Genomic DNA, 22,492 nt, shown 5'->3' with positions numbered 1-22,492 from the left:
TAAGTTTAAATAAAATACTATAAGACAAATCTTTCATTTTACAGACAGACACACGGGCATTCTTATTCAATTTTTCTTTCCTTTTCCATGAAATCAATATATTCATCGAATAAATAAAATTCCTATACAAATATACAATTATTTTCACGAATTCCTTGAACTTTTATTATTATGTACAATATTATGGTCAGATTTCATTCATTGATCTTTGATCTCCTTTTATTTTAAATTTTGACCATAGAATTTTCTACGACCGGGTAAAAATTATTGCCTGATAATATATCTCACCAAAAAAGTACAAATTAGCCGTAGGGTAGGGTGGTACATTAAAATCAAATTTTTGATGGTCTTGTCACTCCACTAATAGAAAAGGCATATAGCTAGTCGTTTTAAATTAAGGAACACAAGCATATACATGTAGTTGTCTTCTCTCATTGGTGTCTTGAATTGAAAGTGGCGGGGAGTGCTAAGTGAAAGAAAAAAATTTCAAACCTACAAAAAAAAAAAAAAAAAAAAGGAATTGTTCACCACTTTCCAAACACGAAAATCCTATTTAGTGGTGTGTGTGTGTGTTGGGGGGGGGGGGGGGGTCGAACACCTTTCAGTACCAGATTTTTTACTACATTTAAAACATTTATTTACCCTTTTTTGACTGTAACATGTCTGTTGAAAGTGGGGGGGGGGGGTTACCCGGTTCCGACGCCTATGTCTCTATATAGTATTATATATCTTGGCAAAATTATTAGGAGAGGGAGATCCCCCCCCTCCTCCCCACCGGTTCCTACAGCCATGAATGTCAATCAAATAAGGTTGAGTAGCCCCCTTTTTGATTTTATGCATCTGGATTTCCCCATTACCCGCCCGTTGAGTTCAGTAGGGCAGAGACCTAAATCGATGGTGATAAGTCTTCTCCTTGACCTTAGAGTTTGAACCACCAAAAGTTAACTTTTGCCATAACTTTTGAATGGTTAATACAAGGACTTTCCGGTATATCTATTGACACAAGGCCCTTCTTTGGGTAACAGTATTTTATATCTCAAGATTGACCTTGGAATTTGATTTGTATTTTAATTGAGAAACTTCAATCTTCGCCATATTTGACATTTTTGCTAATGGAAATATATAACAAACAAAGATCGATCTCGTATAATTCCATTAAAAAAAATCATGAACAGGGCACACAATGACCCTATAAACACCAGAGCTGACATCAGGTGCTTGGGAGAAGGAATTCTTCCCTGTCGACCTGTCACACCCGCCGTGAGCCCTATGGCAGCAGATCGATCATGAGCAAGAACAACGACCTGTTAAACAGATCGAGTCAACACCAAATATGCATTAAACGTGTTAGACTAGATACGACAAAAATAGGTGGTACATGTATTTACAGTATTTACTTTTCCCAGAAGTTGATTAATCGGTGTGTTGAATGCCTTGTAACCTCAACTTATTTTGTCACAAGATTGAATCGGTTTCAAATTGATGGAACTCAGAGCATGCTCTCCGTATCGACCCAGTTCTGAGACATTAACAACATATGTAGAGGTGTTGTTGTTACTTCAAAATTATTTAGTGAATGGGAACATGTCTAGCTATGTTAGCTAGGAGGAATGAGAATACTTTAATTAAATCATTTATTTCATTCATGATTGTCATTTATTGTAAATCACCCAAACAGCTTCATCGTTGATTTTTTTTCTCCAAAGTCCATGAATGGTACTAATTTTACTATATACAGGTAGGGCCTATATTTCAGAGAGTATCAAAGTAAAAATTGCTACTCAAACAGTCTTGAATTTTAAAATACAAGTTATATCCCTTTATTATAGAACTCTTCAGCTTTTGAAGTCGTGGTTGCAAATGTCAACAACAAAGTGAAACCGAAAATCGAAGGAATTTTTTAGAAAATCAAAAGAAAACAGATTTTCCAGTATCTAATTATAAACAACAAAGAGAAAACACAGATATGAGTAGATCATTTACAGTTAAACCATCTGTAGCGTACAGTCAGGGCAGAGGAAGGGGTGCCCCTACAAACCAACCGTCGGTAGGGCGAGGGAGAGCGAGAGGAGGAACGAGCGTGAGAACACAGACAGACAGACTAGCAACACGATCCACCCAAGCTGATATGGATAGAGATCAGGGACAATTGGGGGATGGGGGTGTCGACGGTCGACAGCCCGGGGGAGGGGGAGCTGGGTTGGACCAGAGAATGAGCCACCAAGGTGCCTATACTATGATAACTCCCAATGAAAAGAGACGACAACAGATTGCGGAGCAAGCCAGGCGGGAAGAAGAGGCCTATCAGCGGTACGGTAGCTGTCTAAATATAGGACCTGATAATCTTTTTTTTTTTTTGTTCATTTAATATTGGAATGGCAAACAGTGGATATGCTTAACTGCATAAAGACATATATACCACTGTATACCTTGATCCTTTATCGATAAATGTTAAAAAAAATTGCTGTATATCAGCACAATTAATGAACTCGGGAGATTCACCATGTTCACAGGGATGTCCTTAAGACCCATCGGCCAGGGATTTTCCCTATATAACTATAATGACCAAATCCCCAAGTTATTCTGATTTTCCTCTCAATTTCAGTTAAGGGAGAAAATCCAGATCCCCAGCTTCTCACTGAACTTCTAATTTTTTTAATGTTCCTGCTGTCTCAGTTCTTAAGAAAACTGTAATCATAAATCATTCATCATCAGTTACAATTATTCTCATTGATAATATGAGTTGTCCTTCTTTGAACACCTTCTCTCTAGGCACAAGGAAAATAACAGACTTGGTCATGTGAGCTACGTAGGAACAGTTGGAGGGGCACAGAAAACTGAGAACGAGGCTAGAAATCAACAAGCCCAAATCCACAAGTCTTCAAAGTTCGACAGTATTCAGAAAAGACAAGCAGCCCGAGACGCTGTGAAGAGGAGAGAAGATGAAGAGGTCTCGAAGAAGAAAGCTGAACAGAGGAGAAAAGCTCAGCAGAACACGCGATCAGATGAACAGAGGCAGCAGAAGCTACAGGAGGACCATCGCGCGAAAAACGAGGCATTCCTCAGACGAATCGAGGCAGAACAGAAATCAAAGGCCAGATCTAAATATAGTCAACCCAGTGCTAGCACAGTCCCAACTGTTGTGGAAACAGTATGTATATTTTATAAACTGGGGTTACATAAATCAATTATTTTACACGGAAATGTTTTTTCACACTATGTGAATGAATTAAAATTTAGTTTGTTTCTATTTAGGCCTTTATAATTGACATTAAAAATCCCATCAAGTCAGAATTTTTATAATTTTCTCTGAGTTAATATTTTTCTTAGATAATTCATGGAATTGGATCTGAAACTATGTACAGTGATTTTAATACTTTGACTAAAACAATTATAAGCAGCCTCATTAGTTCAAATCTGTGGAAAAACAAACTAAACTTTTATAAACCTAATGCAAAGTGGGCATCTTTTGCTTTTTCAGTGTAAAAAAATTCTCTTCAGATTAATATATGCATACTATAATTCTGATCAATATTGAATTTTCTAACTAAAACTGTACGATTTCACTAGGAGGATAGTGAAAGAGTCTCACGTGGTGACACCCGCCATAATTATGGGGATCCTGAACTTGTGAACACTCTTGATGACATTTCACTCGGTAACTCCTACAATGACCCCTCCCTCAGGGAGCTGCAGCGTATGTTTCCTTCGTATGACCGGGAAATGTTACGAGACATTTTACTACAGGCAGGGTCAGTAGAGGATGCCGCGGCACTACTGTCGAGTTGATGGAATGATAATTTTATATCAAACTTATCATGCTGCAGTGTTCTTTAAAATATGCCAGAGACAACTGGACCCTGCTTCACATAAAGTCTACATCAAAGCTGATTTTTTTTTTTTGTATATTGAAGAAAGTGAACTTTTTAAAAAATGATACATTGTACATGTATACACATGTAATATGGGCATAAACAATTAAAATGGGTTTTCATTCTTAATAAATCTAATCAAAACACATGGCCCAATCAGCCTGTAGTCTTCAAAATTCAAAAATGCTCCTTTCATAAAAGTAATAATTTGCTATGCTTTAATTTTTTTCATGCAAAATATGTACAGTGGTCCCTCATTTATCCGGACGCTTTAGTTCCCAGTCATTTGTCCGGATATGTGAAGCGTCCGGATATCTGAAATACCAGTTAAACAAAACAAAATAACATAAATAAATTCTGTTCCCATGATAAATCGTCCGGATACTGAAGCATCCGGATATCTGAAGGTCCACAGTATCATTACGTATGTATATATATATATATATATAAATCTAACTTTAATATCTGTGGTATGTTTTTATCAATTTATACATTTTAATCCTGTAGACTTTATATTTTGTTTTGTTGAATTCTTTTATCTCTAGGTCTGTATATCAATTACTTCATCAAAAAAAATATTAACAGTTTTTGTTCATATAATTGTCATGCCTAGTAAAATTTTCATATGTGACAGAGCAAGTTATCAACCTTTTTCTTAATTTAGAGGTGCTTTATTCACAGCTAAGACATAAGAAATAGAAACTTGCACATACGATATTTTGTAATAAAATCTATATAATATATGTAGTATTATGTATGAGTACTTTGAAAATATTTGATATTCTTGTAGATAATTCATAATTTTTAAATGAATTATTTGTACCAATTGTAGAACTTGTCAAATCTAGACACCACTGCTTCTGTAAAAATTTCCAGATTATTTCACAGGCACTTGGGGTATGGACCCCCTTTTTTCCAATTTATTTTTAAATTTAGTGTTGAGGCACCTTTTTCCTATTTTTGTATTCTAACATGCACTATACCAATAACAAGTTATCAATAATGTAGCCCTTTTGTCTCTCTAAGCTGTTTCTAAGTAAATTGTTCTTGACTGATATGATCAGGGAGGGGAAGGGGTCCATACTATAAGTGCCTGTGGATTAATCAACACTTCTGAATTTTCTGAACCTAGATATATGAAGTGATTTAGGTGTACATTATTAATAAAGTGTTATGCAACAGCATGAATACACTCATCAAAAAATTACAATTATGATCTTAAACAGTTCAGAGTGCAAGAAAATCATGTCAACCTTGATTCTAAGATTTCCATGACCTTTTCCATTCTTTAAATATTTGGTTATCCATCCTTTGTGGTGTAGGCATTAATTATAACAAATATTACATCATTGATTGATTTCTATACTGGTTGTGTTAAACCTTGTCAAATGCTCATCATATTAAACAATATCAAATTATATAGTCTTAACAACTTAATCTATACCAAATTAATTTTGAAATAAAAGGCTAGCCATCAAATGACATATGCTTACTTTAAACTGACCAACAATTCTTCTGTCTAATTCCCAAAGAATACAGATAAGACTGCTTGATCAGAGATGCTCTAAAGAAATGATTGAGACAGCTAGCCTAATCCTGCATTGAACCCATTAATTGATAATCTTTGACTGGATGCTTGTCTACTCATTACTCCCAAGAGATGAATGGATCTGCAATATCTACAACAAAACATTTTTAAAATATTAAAAATACTTAATGTTTTTTTTTATTTTAGATTTAATGTCAGACAGGTTTTAATATGCAATTTACATGGACAAATGGACATGCCGATTCCACTCTGACCCCATAAAATTAGTTTCTAAATTAATTATATATCAGATTAGTTTATTAAGCAATATCAAATTAGTTTTCATTACTTTTCATCAAATTCATTTCAAAACTTAAGCTAGCAAACGAGAACTATTTGTAATTCAATAGGCTGACCCCATTAGCTCAATTCCCAAGGGATATAGATAACACCTGCTTGATCAGAGATGCTCTACCAGTTAGCTCTTCACACTAAATTCATTAATTTTCTCTAATTTGACATGCAATTTTCTGTTATCAAAATTCTTCTTGACCAGTGCTTGATAATAACACTCATGGGGAAGGTGGAATTTCTCTAACATACATAGAGGATATTCAATGTTTTGTAGTTGAATATGGAATTTATTTCACGAGTGGGACAGGATTTTTGATATTTTCACGAGTGCGAAGCACGAGTGAAAATATCAAAAAATCCTGTCTCTGAAATAAATTCATATTCAACTACAAAACATTGAATTTTCTGTTTATTACATTTTTAAAATAAATTTCTTTTATTTTTCCTTTGCCTATAGTCTTTTTGTAATACAGCCATAGGCTCGTGACGTCATAGTTGAGCGGTTGAAACGTCATAGCAATGTGAGGTGAAAACACTGTAAACTTGGATTTAGCAGCATATTTTTGTTAATTTTAACAGTTTTATTCGCAGTCAGAATGGTTTATTTATTTTCATCTATCTTAGATTAGGTCAAGGAAGATATTTTTACAGCAATCTTCGCTATGGGAGGGGAAATCGAGAGTTTTCCCGCACTTCTGATATTCGTCACACTGTGACGGGATATCATTTTGATATCCTTTCACACTGTGACAGGATATCATTTTTATTCAATGAATAAATTACAGTATTTCACGGGTAAAAATGTAATAAATTATATTTGTTATAGATTGCTGTCAAGTATATGCTTAAAAAAATAAGTATTTTCTTAACACTTTTTAAATAAGGATTAAGTGCAATACTCTGACATTTTTGGAATGTGTGATTGAAGAGTAAAAAGATACATTTTCTTTATAAAATTTCACTTAAATTAAAGGTCACTGTGACCTTGAAATAGGTCGCGACACACTTTCTACCTAAGATGCGTTAACAGGCCAAGTTTGATGATTCCAAGTCTAATCGTTTTCTAGTTGTGGGCCTTAAGGGATTTTTACATATTTGGCTATGACTTTTTAATCATAGGTCCGAGTGACTTACATTTTATGCGCGACACACCTTCTATGCAACATGTATCAGCTGACAAAGTTTGATAACTGTAGGCCTAATAGTATCAAAGTTATGAGCTGGACACGAGAAAGGCTACCAGACAGACGGACGGACTGACACGAAGCTTATAACAGAATATGTCCCTTCTTAAGATGGGCATATAAAAACTTGATGTTGAAACAATTTTTGCCAAGTCTTTGCTATAGTTTTGTTGAAGACTCAAATTAGAAATGTTTATAAACATTCCAGTTCATTATTACTCTGCTTGATGTACAACATTTGGGTAAATGCTCCCTAAACAGAGACTGACTGATCTATTGTGGGCACGAGCAAATCTTTGCAAAACCCTAATTATCATAAAAATGGTTTAAAAAGGAGCTATGCAATCAAGGTATTTTAAAACATCCATTGACTTGGTACATGTGGTGTGTGTATAGCTTACTCCAGAACCAGAAGTATATGTATTTACGTCATGTTTGATGGCATATGACCTGGGTTTATCTTGAATGCACAGAGGCAAATTAACTGAACACAAGGTTTGATTGTACTTAGATAGTCATTGCAAAATCACAATTTGAAAAATTAACTGCCAATAAAAAATAGCACATCTCGTAAGCTCCAAGTAATTTATTTGTAAAATGCAATAAATATGACATGAAGAACAAACAATTTCAATGTCAATTTATAAAATAATTAACATTATCTAAGTTTGACAGCAAAGTGACATGGAATTCATCTGAATTTTCTCCCAGTTACATTTTATAACTTGATCTACAGAAGCTCTGGAATTTGAAAGTTAAATTATTTTTCATGACTTTACAGTCGACACACTTCAATCAGAAAACTCAACGTCCAGCTATTAAAGGTGATCTATAATGAATAAAATGATTAGTACTGGATTCTTTTATTTTAAATACAGTACACCACATGGACTCGTATAAATATAGATACACACTGTATATAATTTAATGATTGAAAATTCAAACACATCAATCAGTTCACAATTTTATAGAATACTTGGACATGTCGGAATAGATGGTCAGATTTAGTGACACATTTTTACTATTTCATAAGTCAATATAGACAACGTCATGACTATACATTGAAACTCCTAGAAAAATTGATTTCGTATATTACAAAATTTATAAATCATAGCATTCTGATACAGAATATATGTATTTATTACAGTTATAGTAACACGTGTGTTGATCGAACACTTGTTTGTTTATTTATATTTATACCGGAACCCAATTTTCATTGGTTAGTTATTTCAGAAATAGAACCTGTTTAACAGGTATTTTACGCGACAAACCTTATCACCTGTTTAACAACTAAACCCCATTCGAAGGCTCTCTCTTCGTGTAGTATAGACATGGCGCCCACCCACGCACCCTCACAGTGTTTATATTGTAATACATGTATTTCATATTATCTTTTTTCTCGTTATTACAGAGAATGGACTTAACAAGACTTTATATTACGAAGATTATTTTTGTATGATGTTGTAAATAAACTGCACTCTTGAGAGCGCTTCTGTACCTACACACTGTGTTTATTTATGGTATAGATGATTTATGTTCGTTTGAGTGTGAACGAATTAGAACATAATGTTTTTTCAAAGCTGACACAAAAGTCCTCTAAAATCTAGGAGCTTCCTGTGCTTTAAGATTGCACTAGTTTAGGTATGGGTATCTCGACTTCATTTTACATGTCAAAAAATCCTATTTTTACTGGTTTACTTACACATACTAGTATTTGTACCGGTATTTTTTCTGAAAAGCTAGATGTATGAAGAGTTTTTTTAATCATAAAAATCTACACATACACCATTACAATGTTCACCAGGTAATAAACTGTCAGAATGGAAGCTTTATTAAGCTCCATAAAGTTTTCAGTCCTCAGTCATCACACACGTCATTCATTTGCTTCAGCATTTCTTTCTGGAATAAGCTGTTTCTATCGCTGAATCCCAGACGGCCTTTTCCAAAAGAGTTAGGACCTGTTGATGTGGGGGTATCTCTGAAAGACAAAATATTTTTTAAAGTTTTCATCATCTGTAAAATTGCCACCTTGTAATTTAGCACTCTATAAACAATATTTGTGTAGTAAATCCATCACACAGACATAACATTAATTCTATTCTCACCCTCAATTTGTTTAAATTTGTTTTTCATTTGGTTTGGAGCCTAATCAAAACAAGATGCACCTGGGCCATATTGCTCACCTGTTCTGTGACTCTTTTGTTTGTTGACAAATTCATACATAGATAAAAAAAGATCCATTACTGTCATCATCAAATTAAATCATGCAAACATTTCTATAATAATTAATTTACACTTAATTGAAGAATGGCATCCATTTTTGTTTGCAAATGAGTTCTTCTTGCATGTTTATATATTTCTGAGTTTAAAATGTTTGTGTTCCTGCCCTATTTCCATGGGTCTTGAATAGAATAAAACTAAATATACATTATACATGTATGGGAATGGTTGCATATTGAAGTCTTTTCTGATATTCTTAAAATCAAATTTAGATCCTATCTCAGCTAGGATTTGAATTTACAATAAACAGGAATGCATGAAAGCTAATTTGACTGAACAGTAAACAAGGTCAAATAGAGCAGAATTTTCAAGGCAATTGTTGTTAAAAAAAAAAAAATATATATATATAATATATATATATATATATATATATATATATATATATATATATATATATATATATATATATATGTAACAGAAAAAAAATCTTGCTTTTATTTCCAATCTTACCTTCCCACATTCTTCATTCTCATCTTTGCCTCTGGTGGCATCTCCTCCTCTTCATCACTCTGAAATATTTATATTGATAATATTAACCACTATTTATAAAAAGCAAACCAGAATTTGTTACAGACTTCCTATGCTCTTTTAATAAGAAAAGGCCCACAGGCCTTACAGGTCACCTGAGTATCATGTAATACCTTTCCAACAATTGAACTTGGTTTGAGTTTTAAACCAGAGGCAATGAAAATCACAATTTTGAAAGAGGCACCACTGTTTATCTTAATTATACACTTAACATTCTTACTATAGTTACCAAGAGGTAGACCAGAGTGACAAAGAGAAAATGCACTTCCACTTAAATTTAAAGTCACTTTATAACCAGTTGTGCACTCCTTCCCTTAGGAACCACTGACCCTGGGGCCACATATTTCAAAATTTTGGAAATTTTATCATAAATTTTATTTCATCATAAATGGTTGATTAATACAAAAGAGCAGATTTCAAAGTATTAATTTATCTTCAGACTAAGTACCCCCCCAGCACCCCTGACCCAGGGGCCCTGAAATTAATCATTTTGGAAGAGGCACCTTTCTTCATTATAAATATGTACTTATATCTTTGGCATATTACCCAGGAGCAAAGAAAAAGATTTTCAAATAATTCATGCATTTTCACTATATAATCATTGGATCCCCCACCCTAACAACAGAACCCCTGACCCAGGTGTCCTGAAATTCACAAAGTAGGAAGACACATCCTTCCTCATCATAACTATGTGCATAGTTCATTGGTTTAATACCCAGGAGCAGAGGAGGAGATTTTTAAAGAATTCATGCATTTTCACTTTATAATCATTAGAGCCCCACCCTAACACCAGAACCGGTGACCCGGGGGCCATGAAATTCACAATTATGGATGAGGCAGCCTAGTTTTTTATTCACATAAGCATGTACTTGGTGTTTATTTAATACCCAGGAGCAGAGAAGAACATTTTAAAAAATTAAAGTATGTTCACTATATAATCAATAGAGCCCTGCCCTAACACCAGAACCTCTGATCCATGGGCCATAAAATTCAAAATTTTGGAAGAGGCATTCTTGCTCGTAATAATTACGCACTTAGTTTGTTTACCAGTAATAGCCAGGAGCAGAGAAGAGTATTTTTCAAAGAATTAATGTATTTTCAGACTTTCAGTATATAATCAATAGAGCCCCACCCTAACACAAGAACCCCCGACCCAAGGGCCATGAAATTCACAATTTTGAAAGAGACATTCTAACTCATCATAACTTTGTACTAGGTTGGTTTAATTAATACTCAGGAGCAGAGAAGAAGATTTTCAAAGAAATAATGCAATTTCACTATGTAATCTATTTTGCCCTGTCATAGCACTAGAACCCCTGGTCCGTGGGCCATTAATTTCAAAATTTTGGTAGAGGACTTAATGCTTATTACAATCATGCCAACAGTTTGACTGCTTGATGTGCAGGAGTTAAGAAAAAGATTTTTAAAGATTGCATTAATTTTAGTGGTTTTGGTCCCACCCCTCAGGCCCCAGGGGGACAGGGGCCATGAAATTCACAATGTAGAGAAGAAGCTGAAAATGTTCAAATGTTAACACATAACGGACGATGGACGAAAAGAGATAGCAATAGCCTTAGGTCACCTGAGTTTACTCAGATGACTTAAAAAAATATGCCTCTAAGAATGTTACATCAGCAAGTCCTTTAAAATCTTACACTTTCTGGTCATATGATATTTCCTTGTCTATAAATAACCTATGAAATATCCTATGCATATGCATGTATCATGCTATATTTGCTGAGTGGAAAAGTATGATCTTTTTTTCTCTCCATTACAACATTATGGTATGGAAGAGAGTTTTACACTTTCACTCTGTGACCTTGTCCAATTGAAAGTATGCCAAGTATAATCTATTGTTCTTCATTTGAAATTCTTGTCCACAACTTTCATTCAACATTTCTTGACCCTGTGACCTTGTTCTCTTGCAAAGAACTTCGGTACATGGTCATTGCAATGGCAAAATGCAACCTTTTGAACTGAAGTTTCTTGGTTGATTTAATCACCAACTTATCATCAACACAGATATGCTTCCTTCTTTTCTACATGCGTAAAATGTTTGGTACGTGTAGGTAATATAAATAATATTGTTAAGGCTACATAAATTTAATTCTCTGGTTCTCAGGCCAATTTTATCCAAAACAGATGCGGGAGGGAGGCATTTTATTTATCATTTTATTGGCAATAAAGTAGATGAGGGAGGTATTTTTTTAATTTTAATTTTTGAATTTTCTTGAAAATAAAGATAATTTTTTTTAATCACAGATATACGTTCCATGTCTGATCAAATGGTTTGCTTTATCCATTGCTTATCAGCGTGTGAACATCGTAGGCAATGTCTTTGAATGTATTTTCAAATGAAGTAGCCAAAATATCTTTGAAAATGGCTACCGGAAGTGATATCTGAATACTAAACTACAAAAAAATGAGGACGAAACTTTTTTTTCCGGATTGGTTTCCGCAATACCAACTTTTTATTTTATAAAAAATACAATAAAATTAGCAATGCGGCTACCTCAAAACAAATGCGCATGGGCCTGAGAACCAGAATTTCAATCTAAGGTAGCATCCAGGTGCATATAACTCTTGAGTAAACTTAAGTCGAATGAACTTATTCAAATAGCAAATAATGAATTGTATTGGGAAATGATTAAATTATGTCATAAATAAAAGAGAGCAAATAAGCTTATTGAAAACTGAAAAACATTAAAATTCTTCAAATACACTATCATTTCTTTTATTTAAAAATTTTAAATCTTACAACATCAGAAAAAGTTAATTATTTTAAATAAAATCCCATTATATGTCTATTTTTTTACTTAAGAAAAAATGTACTTCCTGAATTCTAATTGATTTTTTAAAAATAATTCCCCAGAATATGTTTCATAAAAGCCCTAGTGTATTTGTGCATGTCAGGCTCTCCAAGAAAAGAAATGTCCATTACATTAGGACTTAATTAATTTCTGGATGTAATTCCTTGTTAGTCTCTCTTGCTGGACATTGACCTTTTTGCTAACAATGACCAGGAAGACAGAGCTGTGTTGGTCATCTAACAGTGATATTGTGATTAGGCCTGGACACTAATAAACCTCAGTCAGGAAACTCATTACAAGAATAGATCTATTGTTACACTAATTCCTGGTTTCCAAAGTCATGCTTGGAGGTATTAAATGGCCAGCCTCCAACACCTAGGGTCAGTTCTTGGTCAAGCTTTATTTATAGCTGTGGTTTCTTAAGCGGATTTGACTCTTGGGTGTCGTTATTATCATATTCATAAAATAGACCACAAAAAATCACAAAAAAGGCTACTACAGTAGTTTGCATTTATTTATAAATACACATGGGGTGGATTATCCATAAGAATTGGGTATATTACTGCCTGCTCGAGTTTCTCAGGCAGCAGGCATCTGACAAGCTTCAGATGAAAGCCTGGTAGGGGGATAGTTTAAACAGCTAGTCTCTGTAACTATTATTATGTTTTGCTATCAAACTTATGGCATTGTATAAGGATATTGTTGAGAATTGTATAACATTACAAATTTGAATTAAGTTTTATTTATAGATCTAGTAGACTAGAACATGAACATTTTAACAGCTAGGTCTGTGAATCAACTCAACAGATTTTCACCAAAGCTAGCAGAAAGGTCACAGCCTCTGAGAGAGCTGCTTATACTTAAGAATGTCAAATTAGAGTGAAAAATGTCTAATGTATTTCTTACCTCCTCTTCATTAAAAACAGAAGCTATTTTTTTAGTCTTGGGTAAGACAGGGGCTACTTCTTTTGGCTGAAAATAGCAAGCAGAATTATGCATGTAGTGTTTTCCATAGTTGAGATTTTATTCAAACTGCATTGAATTCACAAATTGAGTACATAAAAGAAAAAATTAACTACATAAAGCTGTATAAAACATGTACCTGTGAAGAGAGAGAGATTTTAATTGGAGCTGCCTTAGCTTTCTTTTCATTGGTTGATTCAGTATTTGGCTCTTTGTTTGCTGGTTTAGAGCCAAACTTCATGGCAAATTTCTGTGCTTTAGTTGGTTGTGGGGGTTCCTCGCTGGCTTTTCTCTTCCCGGGACTTTGTACTGTGGGTTTTCCTGCTTCCAGAGGGGATTTCCCTGGGTCATAAGAAGGTTTCCCACCTGACTGGCTGGAAAACTTGGTCCCTGGTTAAGTGGAAATACTGGCAAATTTGAGAGAAGTACATTTTACAAAAAGCAGAATAAGGGCTTTTAAAATTAATCACCTTTTGGAATGCATGAACAAGCATTCATGTAAAACTATAAAACTAAAGTTGTAAATTACAACACTTTTAATTCATACAGTTTTGAAATTTGAGGTCTCATTTCAAATTGTGACTTTTCTGGTGTGTAACTTTCCTTATTAAAATATTGCCTTCCTGCAAACATTTGCTGCCAGTCTGTTGCAGGCTTGTGGCATACATTGCTGCAAGCTTGTGGCAGTGAAGCTTAAGAACCCAGAACAGCATATACAAAGCCTATGTGTTGGCAGCAAGTTTGTGGCAAGTATGCAGCAATCTTGCAGCAAAGATTTTACCATGCAAATGAGGTTTGGTGCAAGTCGGTGGCAAACACTGTGATTTTCCAAATTAGGGATGCCTTGCTGCTAACTTGCACGGGAACATTGCTTTACCCTTGCAGCAAACATTGCTGCAAACTTTGCTAAGTTGGGGCAAACAATTAAGTTATTGTTTTTGGTCCATTCCTGCAGGAAGTTTACAGAGTCTTTGTCCTGAAAATCCATCACATGCTTTTGAAATGTTGAAGGTTTCTGGTAGCTATTGGCAATCATCTGCCAACAAAATATATTCTTCCCAAGAACAATTCTGTTTGCTGCAAACTTGCTGTTAGCCTGTGGCCAATATAACCGTTTGGTAATGGTTTTTAAATCTTTTCACTCTTTCTTTATTATTATCATAATTAGGATTATGATAAGGATTGAGACATATCATTAAATAAATATTCAGAATTCGAAATCTAAAAAATATTTCCTGAAAAATTATCAATCGTACTTCAATCAGAAAACCTCACTAGGGAATTTTGGCTGTTTTAGCTTAAAAAAATATTGCATAAAGAATTCTGATAAAAAACTTTTCCAATAATATCAGACAGTCAATAAAACAGGACTTCCTCAAAGTCTAAATAGACATAGGTGCTCTAGGGGATTGATAAACCATTTTGTCTTATTAGTCAGCTTATTAATGTCATTCACCTACATGTACTGTGCCAGCCTACTCATAATGCAGGCTTTTAAATTTAATAAAATTTATTTTTATTTCAAAAAATAGGCCACCCCCATTCCTTTAGCATTTATTATGGACAAAACATAAAATGTGTTGATAGCTATACATGTATATAAGCTATCAAATTTTGTTTTTTAATTTAAACAAATGTAATCAAAGATTACAAGGCTTGCCTAAATTTTTGTTTAATTTTTAAGTGAAGACAGGCTCTCATCAATTGAACGGTTGCTGTGTGCATATCTTCATGCAATATTCCCTAAGTTTGGTGTGTGTACATTTAATTTTTTTGGGGGATGGGGGTGGGGGGTGAAAATGTAGGTCACATCATCCAGACAAGTCAGATGTTACACCTAAGGCTTCATAGTTTATTTGGAATGAACCTACTCCAAAAACATAAACAGTCAGTCATCTGGAAATGTAGGCCAGATGTATAAGAATCTAAGACCTTAGATGCATCATCCAGGCAAATTTAATTCCCATTGGAACTTAAAATTAATAAGGAATGGGGCTGTTGAGGACCTTCAACCTGTTCATTCAGTCAGAAAATGTGGGTCAAATCTAGCCTCTGAACAACTTCTGATGTGTGCATACCTAGATGTTTGGTTCCTGACTGTAATAAATCTAATCTTTTCAAACCTAATTGTGCCAGTCACCAACAATTGGCACAGATGGCACAGTAGCTGGAATTTGTGCTCTTGCGTTGTGAAGTAAGGAGTTGATCTTTACTTTATGGGTTCTTTGAGGGACCTGGAGGCTGGTCCTTTGGGTGAGACCTCACGTCCTGTGTCATACAAGGTGCTGGCACAATAAGGACCCCCCACTGCTTAAGGGCACTGACTGTAAATTAGTGCTGTGCGATACTACCGGTTAACCGGTGTATCCCGATTTCGTTCTTCACAATACGTATCGTGGTATTTTTTTGTGAATACCGGTTCGGGTTCGATATGCTATAAATTGTTACAAAAAGAGTTATTTGCCCTTTTCAAGGTAAAATATGGCGGCAAGCGACGTGAAGTGTGATCAGAAACCAGAGACATGTCTCTTTCAAAAACGAAAAACTGTTATATGAAACCCCTTCATGTTAAAGCTGAATCTGAATTCAACAAGTTGTCTTTGTGCCACAAAAAAACTTATCTTGCAGCTTGTGCCGACATAACGCTATCAGGCACTTGGAATATCAACTCCAGAATACATGTAATTTGAGTTTGTGTTTTCATTTAACCTTGACGAAAAGCAAAAAATTATAAAATATTTATATCGTGATATATTGCAATACAAAATATAATATTGCAATATATCGCGATACGATTTTTCCTTCGCGATACCCAGCACTACTGTAAATTACAGATCTAAATTTGCCTCCCTCCACTGGAAAGTGATGGCATTTCAATACATGTAGTGTGAAAAATTTAACTGTACTTGCATTTTTTTTCTATTTCAAAATAAAAAGCAAAATCACACTCAGATCTCCTCAGGTGGCTGGTACCTTGCACACTAACCTCTGATGTCAAAGGTGTTCTACCATCTTGCTTTAATTCAATCATGTGATCTTATTTGAATTTCATTCAAATGTTGTACTTTTAAATTCCGAGTTACTTTGTGGCATGCCCAACACTATAATCCTTGCTTTCAAAGACTACTTACATATATGTATACAATGAAAAAATAGACAAGTTAATTAACTAAATATTAGTTTAAAAACCTTTTTGAAGAACTTTATGCAAAGTGAATCATGAAGTGAGTTTACAAGGCAGTTTCTGACTGAAAAATGTTTCGACCTAATGCGTTTTCCTATACCAATCACCTAATCACATCCAAGGTTTGAATTGAACATAGCAAAGTCAGTTGAGGATTGCCAATTGGCAAAATTATGAAAATCTACATTGAAATAGCTACTTCTAGTAGCTAATAAATCTTAGGCCTCTCCAGCTAGCAAAGAAAAATATCTCAAATGCTTTACATCACTGGTTGTTAAAAATTTATACAAATTATTACAGTCTATCCCAAAAGCACCAGTCCGTCGGACAAAACAGGTGAAAATCTTATTGGTCTGATTCACTAACTAGTAAAATCGGTCCGATTGTCCAATCGAGGTTTGTTTTGATTGTGTTTTAAATTTTATATTTTCTATATCATCATATAGATGCTTTAACTAATACCAAAACACATTATTTAAAACATTTTGTCGATCCTGATTGTTTTAAAACCTACTTTAATGTTTCTAAAATAGTTCGATAGGACAGTACCAGGAAAGAAAAAGAAACATTTCAGTTATATTTTAATGTGCTATTTGTTTATTGATTCATATGATATATAGAAACATCCTTATGATCATTATATGATCAAAGTTTTGGACCGGTGAAAACTTGTTTGGTCCTGTGAAATTGTTTTAATTGTCTGTCCAAATGTCCTGTGATGATTTTTCTTTTTCATGAAGACTGTTATTATTGTCAAAATGTAATCCCTTCTACAGACTGTGGACAAAAGTATCGGAACGATTTACGACGTCATGTAATATTTGGAAAATACTCGCGTTTGATTGGATGCTCAAAATAGCCATATTACGTAACAACTAAGAAAAATAAATTACATCATTTGAAAGATGAGACAATTTTGCATTTACCTGACAAAAATAAGCTTATTAAAACTTACCTTAATATTTTGTGATGTATCCTTTGGCCCTACGTACCGCGGCGATTCTTGAGGGGAGAGATCGATATAAATTTTGAATTGTTACGCAGTCAAAACTTGTCCAAATCGAAAATATTTTATTATATAATTGTTCCACAGAAGTAATTTCATGCATGGATTGTTCTATTCTTCTTTTAATCTTTAACCATAAATTTTCTATGATGTTAATATCGGGGCTTTGTGCTGGCCACTCCATTGTATTGATATGGTTGTTTTCCATAAAAGCTTTCGTTGCCCTATTGAACTATTATCATCTTGAAAAACGTATCTATTGTCTGGAAAGTGTCTTGCTATCACTGGCCATAGATTGTCATCTATAATTCGAATATATTTATCTGAATTTATGTTTCTCTCCACACGTGTTAATGTCCCAACGCCATGATAGGTTATGCAACCCCAAACCATTACGGAAAGTTTTTTGTTTTTTATTGGTGAAATGCATTCTGGTCTAAATGCCTCATCACTTTTTCTCCAGATATAAACTTTATTGTCACTGCCAATAACAACTTGACTCTCGACTGAAAAAATTACCTTTTTCCAGTCATCGTCTGTCCATGTTGATTTCGCACGACACCATGCTACTCTCCGCTGTCTGTTTACATATCCTTATTTTTTTCTTACAGACACAGCGATGATATTTTTGATCCTTTAAAAAACGCCACACTGTCTTTTTAGACACATTTCTGTTTTCATTTTTGTTGAATGTTTCTGTCAAATCAGCCAGCGGAGTTTTCCTGTTACTTTTCACTTGTCGCAAAATTTTTCTCCCGTCACGATCGCTCAAACTTTTTTTCCTACCTGTTTTCGGGGCAGTTTTAACAGTTCCTCGTTCACAAAAATTTCTATAAATTCGGTGCACAGTTGTTTTAGACATATTAAGCATATCTGCAACTTTTTGAAAAGAATTTCCATTTTGAACTAATAAAACAACAGAATTTTTAAGACCATCCGATGCATAATGACGATTCTCAGCCATGATTTTTGTGGACAGATTTAACCTACTTTTAGATTGCAGACGATAAATAATGACGTAGTTAATGTAAACAGGAAGTAGTCATCAAAAAAATAAAGGTGTAGCATCAAATCGTGTCTACACTGAAAATGCCAGCTATAAATAACGCGAACATTTGCATCAATATATAAACTAACGTATTATCTGTATTTATTTCAGTACAGGATAAACTTCCTTTTCCACTTGTCTGAGAAAGGCTGGAGAAGTTGACATTGTGGAAAATTTACTGATTGTACCACAGGTACTACACGTACTAGGACCTTGATTTATAATTATATGTAACAACCACATATATTTATAAACCAAAACTCATGACCATGTGGCCTGTCAATCATATGATGAAGACTGGTCACTGTCCTTCATTAACGACCCTAATGGAAATGAGTTTTCAAGAAAAACCCTTTTTCCCCTTTTGTGTTGCATTTTTCAAGAAAAACAAAGACAGATAGCAGTAGGAATAGAGCCATGCACTGACACAACATGCCGGCAGTGTCTATATGCACGACCGTCGTGCACTTACTTTTTCAACGGCTATTCGCACGACCGTCTTGTACATAATTTTTCAGTGACTATTTGCACGACCGTCGTGTATATAATTTTTCAGTGTCTATTTGCACGACCGTCGTGTTTATATATAATATTTATCCACGATATATTTCTTATTATGGCGTTATCATGAAAAGAAGTTCGGCACGCAGTAATTAAAGCCCCAAAAGCCTTTTGGTAAGAAAACATAAAAACTTTCTTTCATGATGTTAATTTATACAATAAAATGACATTTAGGTCCAATGGACAGATCGTTGTAATGTAAATCTGTTTCTTTTAGAACTACCCATGTATTTGTATATATATAAACAAGTCATTTTAATAAAATATTGACTTAATATTTTGGTAGGGGGGGAGCCATGGCGCATTTGATAAGCATTTTCACCTACTCTAGTACTGAATTCTTAATACACACTTTTATAACGGTAAACCAAAAACTTGTCATAAAACCTTAGTTTTATACTGTTATACTCGTGAAATCTCAAATTAAACAATTATATTGATATTTAAATGTTAATAGTTCCCTTAAAATGCTATTTATAAAAATCATCAAGTTTTTATGGAGTATGTAGTAAATATTGACATATGTATCTCAATGATGATAAACTGTTGATAAAGACCACATGTGCTTCCCAACCCCCCAACCCCCCCCCCCCCCCCCAACCGTGTTCCGTACTATTTTTCTATGACATATTTACAAACTATTACTTTTTAAAAAAAAAATCAAAAATTTAAGCTAAAACTTGCCTTTTATATATAAAAATCCATACCCTCTGATACCGAAGCAGAAGTGTTTTAGTGTCAGAGGGTATGAATTTTTATCCCCCCGTCCCGTCCCCAAGCACCTGTGATAAAGACGACCTTTAATCAGAAAAAAACACATTTAAATAATTTTGTGTATGACGGCACTTTATTTTGGTTGAAGGTGGCTTCATCTTAAAAATGGTGAAAAAAAAATTTTCCCAATTTTTCTTCTCCTATTTTAAGATTTGGTATAAGATTCTTTCTTGATTAAATTTATCCATCCAATATCGATGACTTCATGGTGTGATTGCTGAAATTGTGATTCCAAATTTTATTTGAAGATTTTTTAAGTTGTGTATTTTTTTTTCTATGATTTCTTTACTACTTTTAAGAAATATATAAGATGTCATTTCAAGAGTTTCATTGTTATACCTGGGTATGAAAGGAAGTTAGTCACATGATCAAATCCTATAATGCCAAAAGGTGCGATGATGCGATAGTGAAATGCATGGCCCTATCCGGATTCCATACAATTCCCTTTTAATTCTTGAGTCGCCTGTAAGATAGCTATGGCTCTTTGATTCACTGTTCACTTTTTTTTTTCATTCATCAATTTGATCATCGCTGCAGATCCAGAATACCGTCAGCATATATGTGCGAGTGCATGCACTCTGTGGGTCAAGGACCGAAAGAGTATATAGGAGGTCCGAGGATATAACCCTGGTAGTAACGTAGGTGCAAGTGTGAAAGTTATTGTCTATACACTTGGTGATCCGCACTTCTCTTTTACAATGGATGGCCAAGTGATCACCCCTCTTTCCTTTATTTTTTTGGTTTCTATTAATCTTCATTATTTTTTTTAAAATAAAGATTTGTTTCTTTTTTATGGCTAATAAACTGCTTTATTTACATATTTATGAAACAGGTAGAAATTATAGTACGATTCGGTTTCATTCTTTGGCACACTTCAACACTGAATACCATCCTTGTGCTGGTGCGTCCATATATTTTATACATGTATGTAAAATAATCAATTATAACATATCCATGAATTTCAAAGCTGTACCGTAAAAAGAAAGGGATGTGAAAAGAAATGACTGTGGAGTAGGGCTGGGCAATAATATCGATATTTCAATATATTGCAATACAATGACAAAAAATATCGTATCGCAATACGATTTTGAAATATCGATATATTGGCAATATACTTAAATTAAGGAATTTTGTCATTAAATATAAAAATGGACTTATGAAAGTTTGTTAGTAAGCCAAACATTAAGACAGAAGTTGTTTTTGTGGGAACATTTCAAAGCATAACTCAAATGAAATCAACACGATTTTTTCCCGTGTTGGTTACTTATCATAGTTAGGTACATTCTGCATGTAAATTAAAGTAAATAAAGTAAGAAAATGCCATTTTTATTACATTGAAAATATTGCAATACATATCGCAATACAGTTAAAAGTATCGCAATATATCGCAATACGAAATCTCGGGCCAATACCCAGCCCTACTGTGGAGTATCATTGAGATGTTGAACACACAGGCAAACGAACACCTTACGATCCGTTATTTTTGAAAGTGCATATTGTCGTTTACTAATTATTGAATTAGAAATTCAAATAATGAGTACACGACAATTAATAAAAGACAATATTATTAAGTCATGAATTTGAGCAGGCATATGATATAACATATAACATTTTATCTTAAAGTTAATAAATAAATTAAAAAAAAACAAAATGTGATATATTTAAAATATAACGTGAGATATTGCGCGCTGAAATCGGCGCGAATCGTCCTGGTGCGAACCACTCGGGCGAAACAGAATCGGTGCGAACATCCCGGATTCGTGTATACAATATTATCGTCGTGTGCAAATCTCTGGCATATGCGATTGCAATTTGCACGACGGTCGTGTAAATAGATTTTTTTCTAACCTATGTGCACGACGGTCGTGTATATATCTCAGCAATTTGCATTAGCTATTCGCACGACGGTCGTGTAAATAGACTTTCTTTACTATGCGCACGACGGTCGTGTATATATCATCGGCCCAACATGCCCATGTTCTTGTTCAGTGAACTGCTTTAGTTGGTCACTCACGGCAGCGAGGAACACGTAGATATCAGTGTTATAATAAAAAAAAAATTCTGTAGTAAACAAAATCAAACCAAAATGAATTATTTTTCACAGGGAAATGGGGTACACAATAAATAGATTTTTTTTGACTATCCAAGATCTACCTTCTGTTTGATCAGCCATCTTGAAAACAATACTTTTTAAAACCAATTAGGACAACCTTGAAAAAGCCGAATTATATTAGATGAATTTTTAAAAAATGCTACCTACGAAAAGAAAATAAATCCAGATATATGGAGTTATCATGAAAAGACGACGATTTTCTATAAATTAAGAATACATAATTACATCTTTGTTGATATCAGGAACGCAAAGCATGGGGGGGGGGGGGGGGGTTGCTGGCCCACATA

The 22,492-nt window shown here is 34.1% G+C and overlaps 2 protein-coding genes across 4 annotated transcripts; one reads left to right on the top strand and one right to left on the bottom strand.

The window, feature by feature from the left end:
- The first annotated feature begins 1,940 nt into the window (after positions 1 to 1,940).
- LOC134281755 (epithelial-stromal interaction protein 1-like) lies at positions 1,941 to 5,290 on the top strand. Of its 2 annotated transcripts, none has more exons than XM_062764190.1 (3): positions 1,941 to 2,310; positions 2,773 to 3,151; positions 3,574 to 5,290. In XM_062764190.1, the coding sequence occupies exons 1-3, from the start codon at positions 1,967 to 1,969 to the stop codon at positions 3,787 to 3,789; spliced, it is 939 nt and encodes a 312-aa protein (XP_062620174.1). In that variant the 5' UTR covers positions 1,941 to 1,966; the 3' UTR covers positions 3,790 to 5,290. The 2 variants fall into 2 exon arrangements, with proteins under 2 accessions (XP_062620174.1, XP_062620173.1); XM_062764189.1 differs by having other exon boundaries at positions 3,571 to 5,290.
- A 2,219-nt stretch (positions 5,291 to 7,509) lies between these two features.
- LOC134281756 (PEST proteolytic signal-containing nuclear protein-like) lies at positions 7,510 to 22,276 on the bottom strand. Of its 2 annotated transcripts, XR_009995154.1 has the most exons (6): positions 22,247 to 22,276; positions 13,659 to 13,909; positions 13,463 to 13,528; positions 9,669 to 9,727; positions 8,035 to 8,916; positions 7,510 to 7,959 (listed from the first exon to the last, which is right to left on the bottom strand). XR_009995154.1 is itself a non-coding variant. In XM_062764191.1 (5 exons), the coding sequence occupies exons 1-5, from the start codon at positions 22,263 to 22,265 to the stop codon at positions 8,796 to 8,798; spliced, it is 516 nt and encodes a 171-aa protein (XP_062620175.1). In that variant the 5' UTR covers positions 22,266 to 22,276; the 3' UTR covers positions 7,510 to 8,795. The 2 variants fall into 2 exon arrangements, 1 of the variants encoding a protein (XP_062620175.1); XM_062764191.1 differs by having other exon boundaries at positions 7,510 to 8,916.
- Between the last annotated feature and the right edge of the window lie 216 nt (positions 22,277 to 22,492).

Source organism: Saccostrea cucullata, unplaced genomic scaffold, assembly GCF_032062105.1.
Source record: "Saccostrea cucullata isolate Sc308-1 unplaced genomic scaffold, CSIRO_AGI_Scuc_v1 ctg1124, whole genome shotgun sequence".
Classification (NCBI taxonomy): domain Eukaryota; kingdom Metazoa; phylum Mollusca; class Bivalvia; order Ostreida; family Ostreidae; genus Saccostrea; species Saccostrea cuccullata.
The sequence above is the reverse complement of the archived record's forward strand: the minus strand, read 5'-3'. Positions and strand labels throughout refer to the sequence as shown.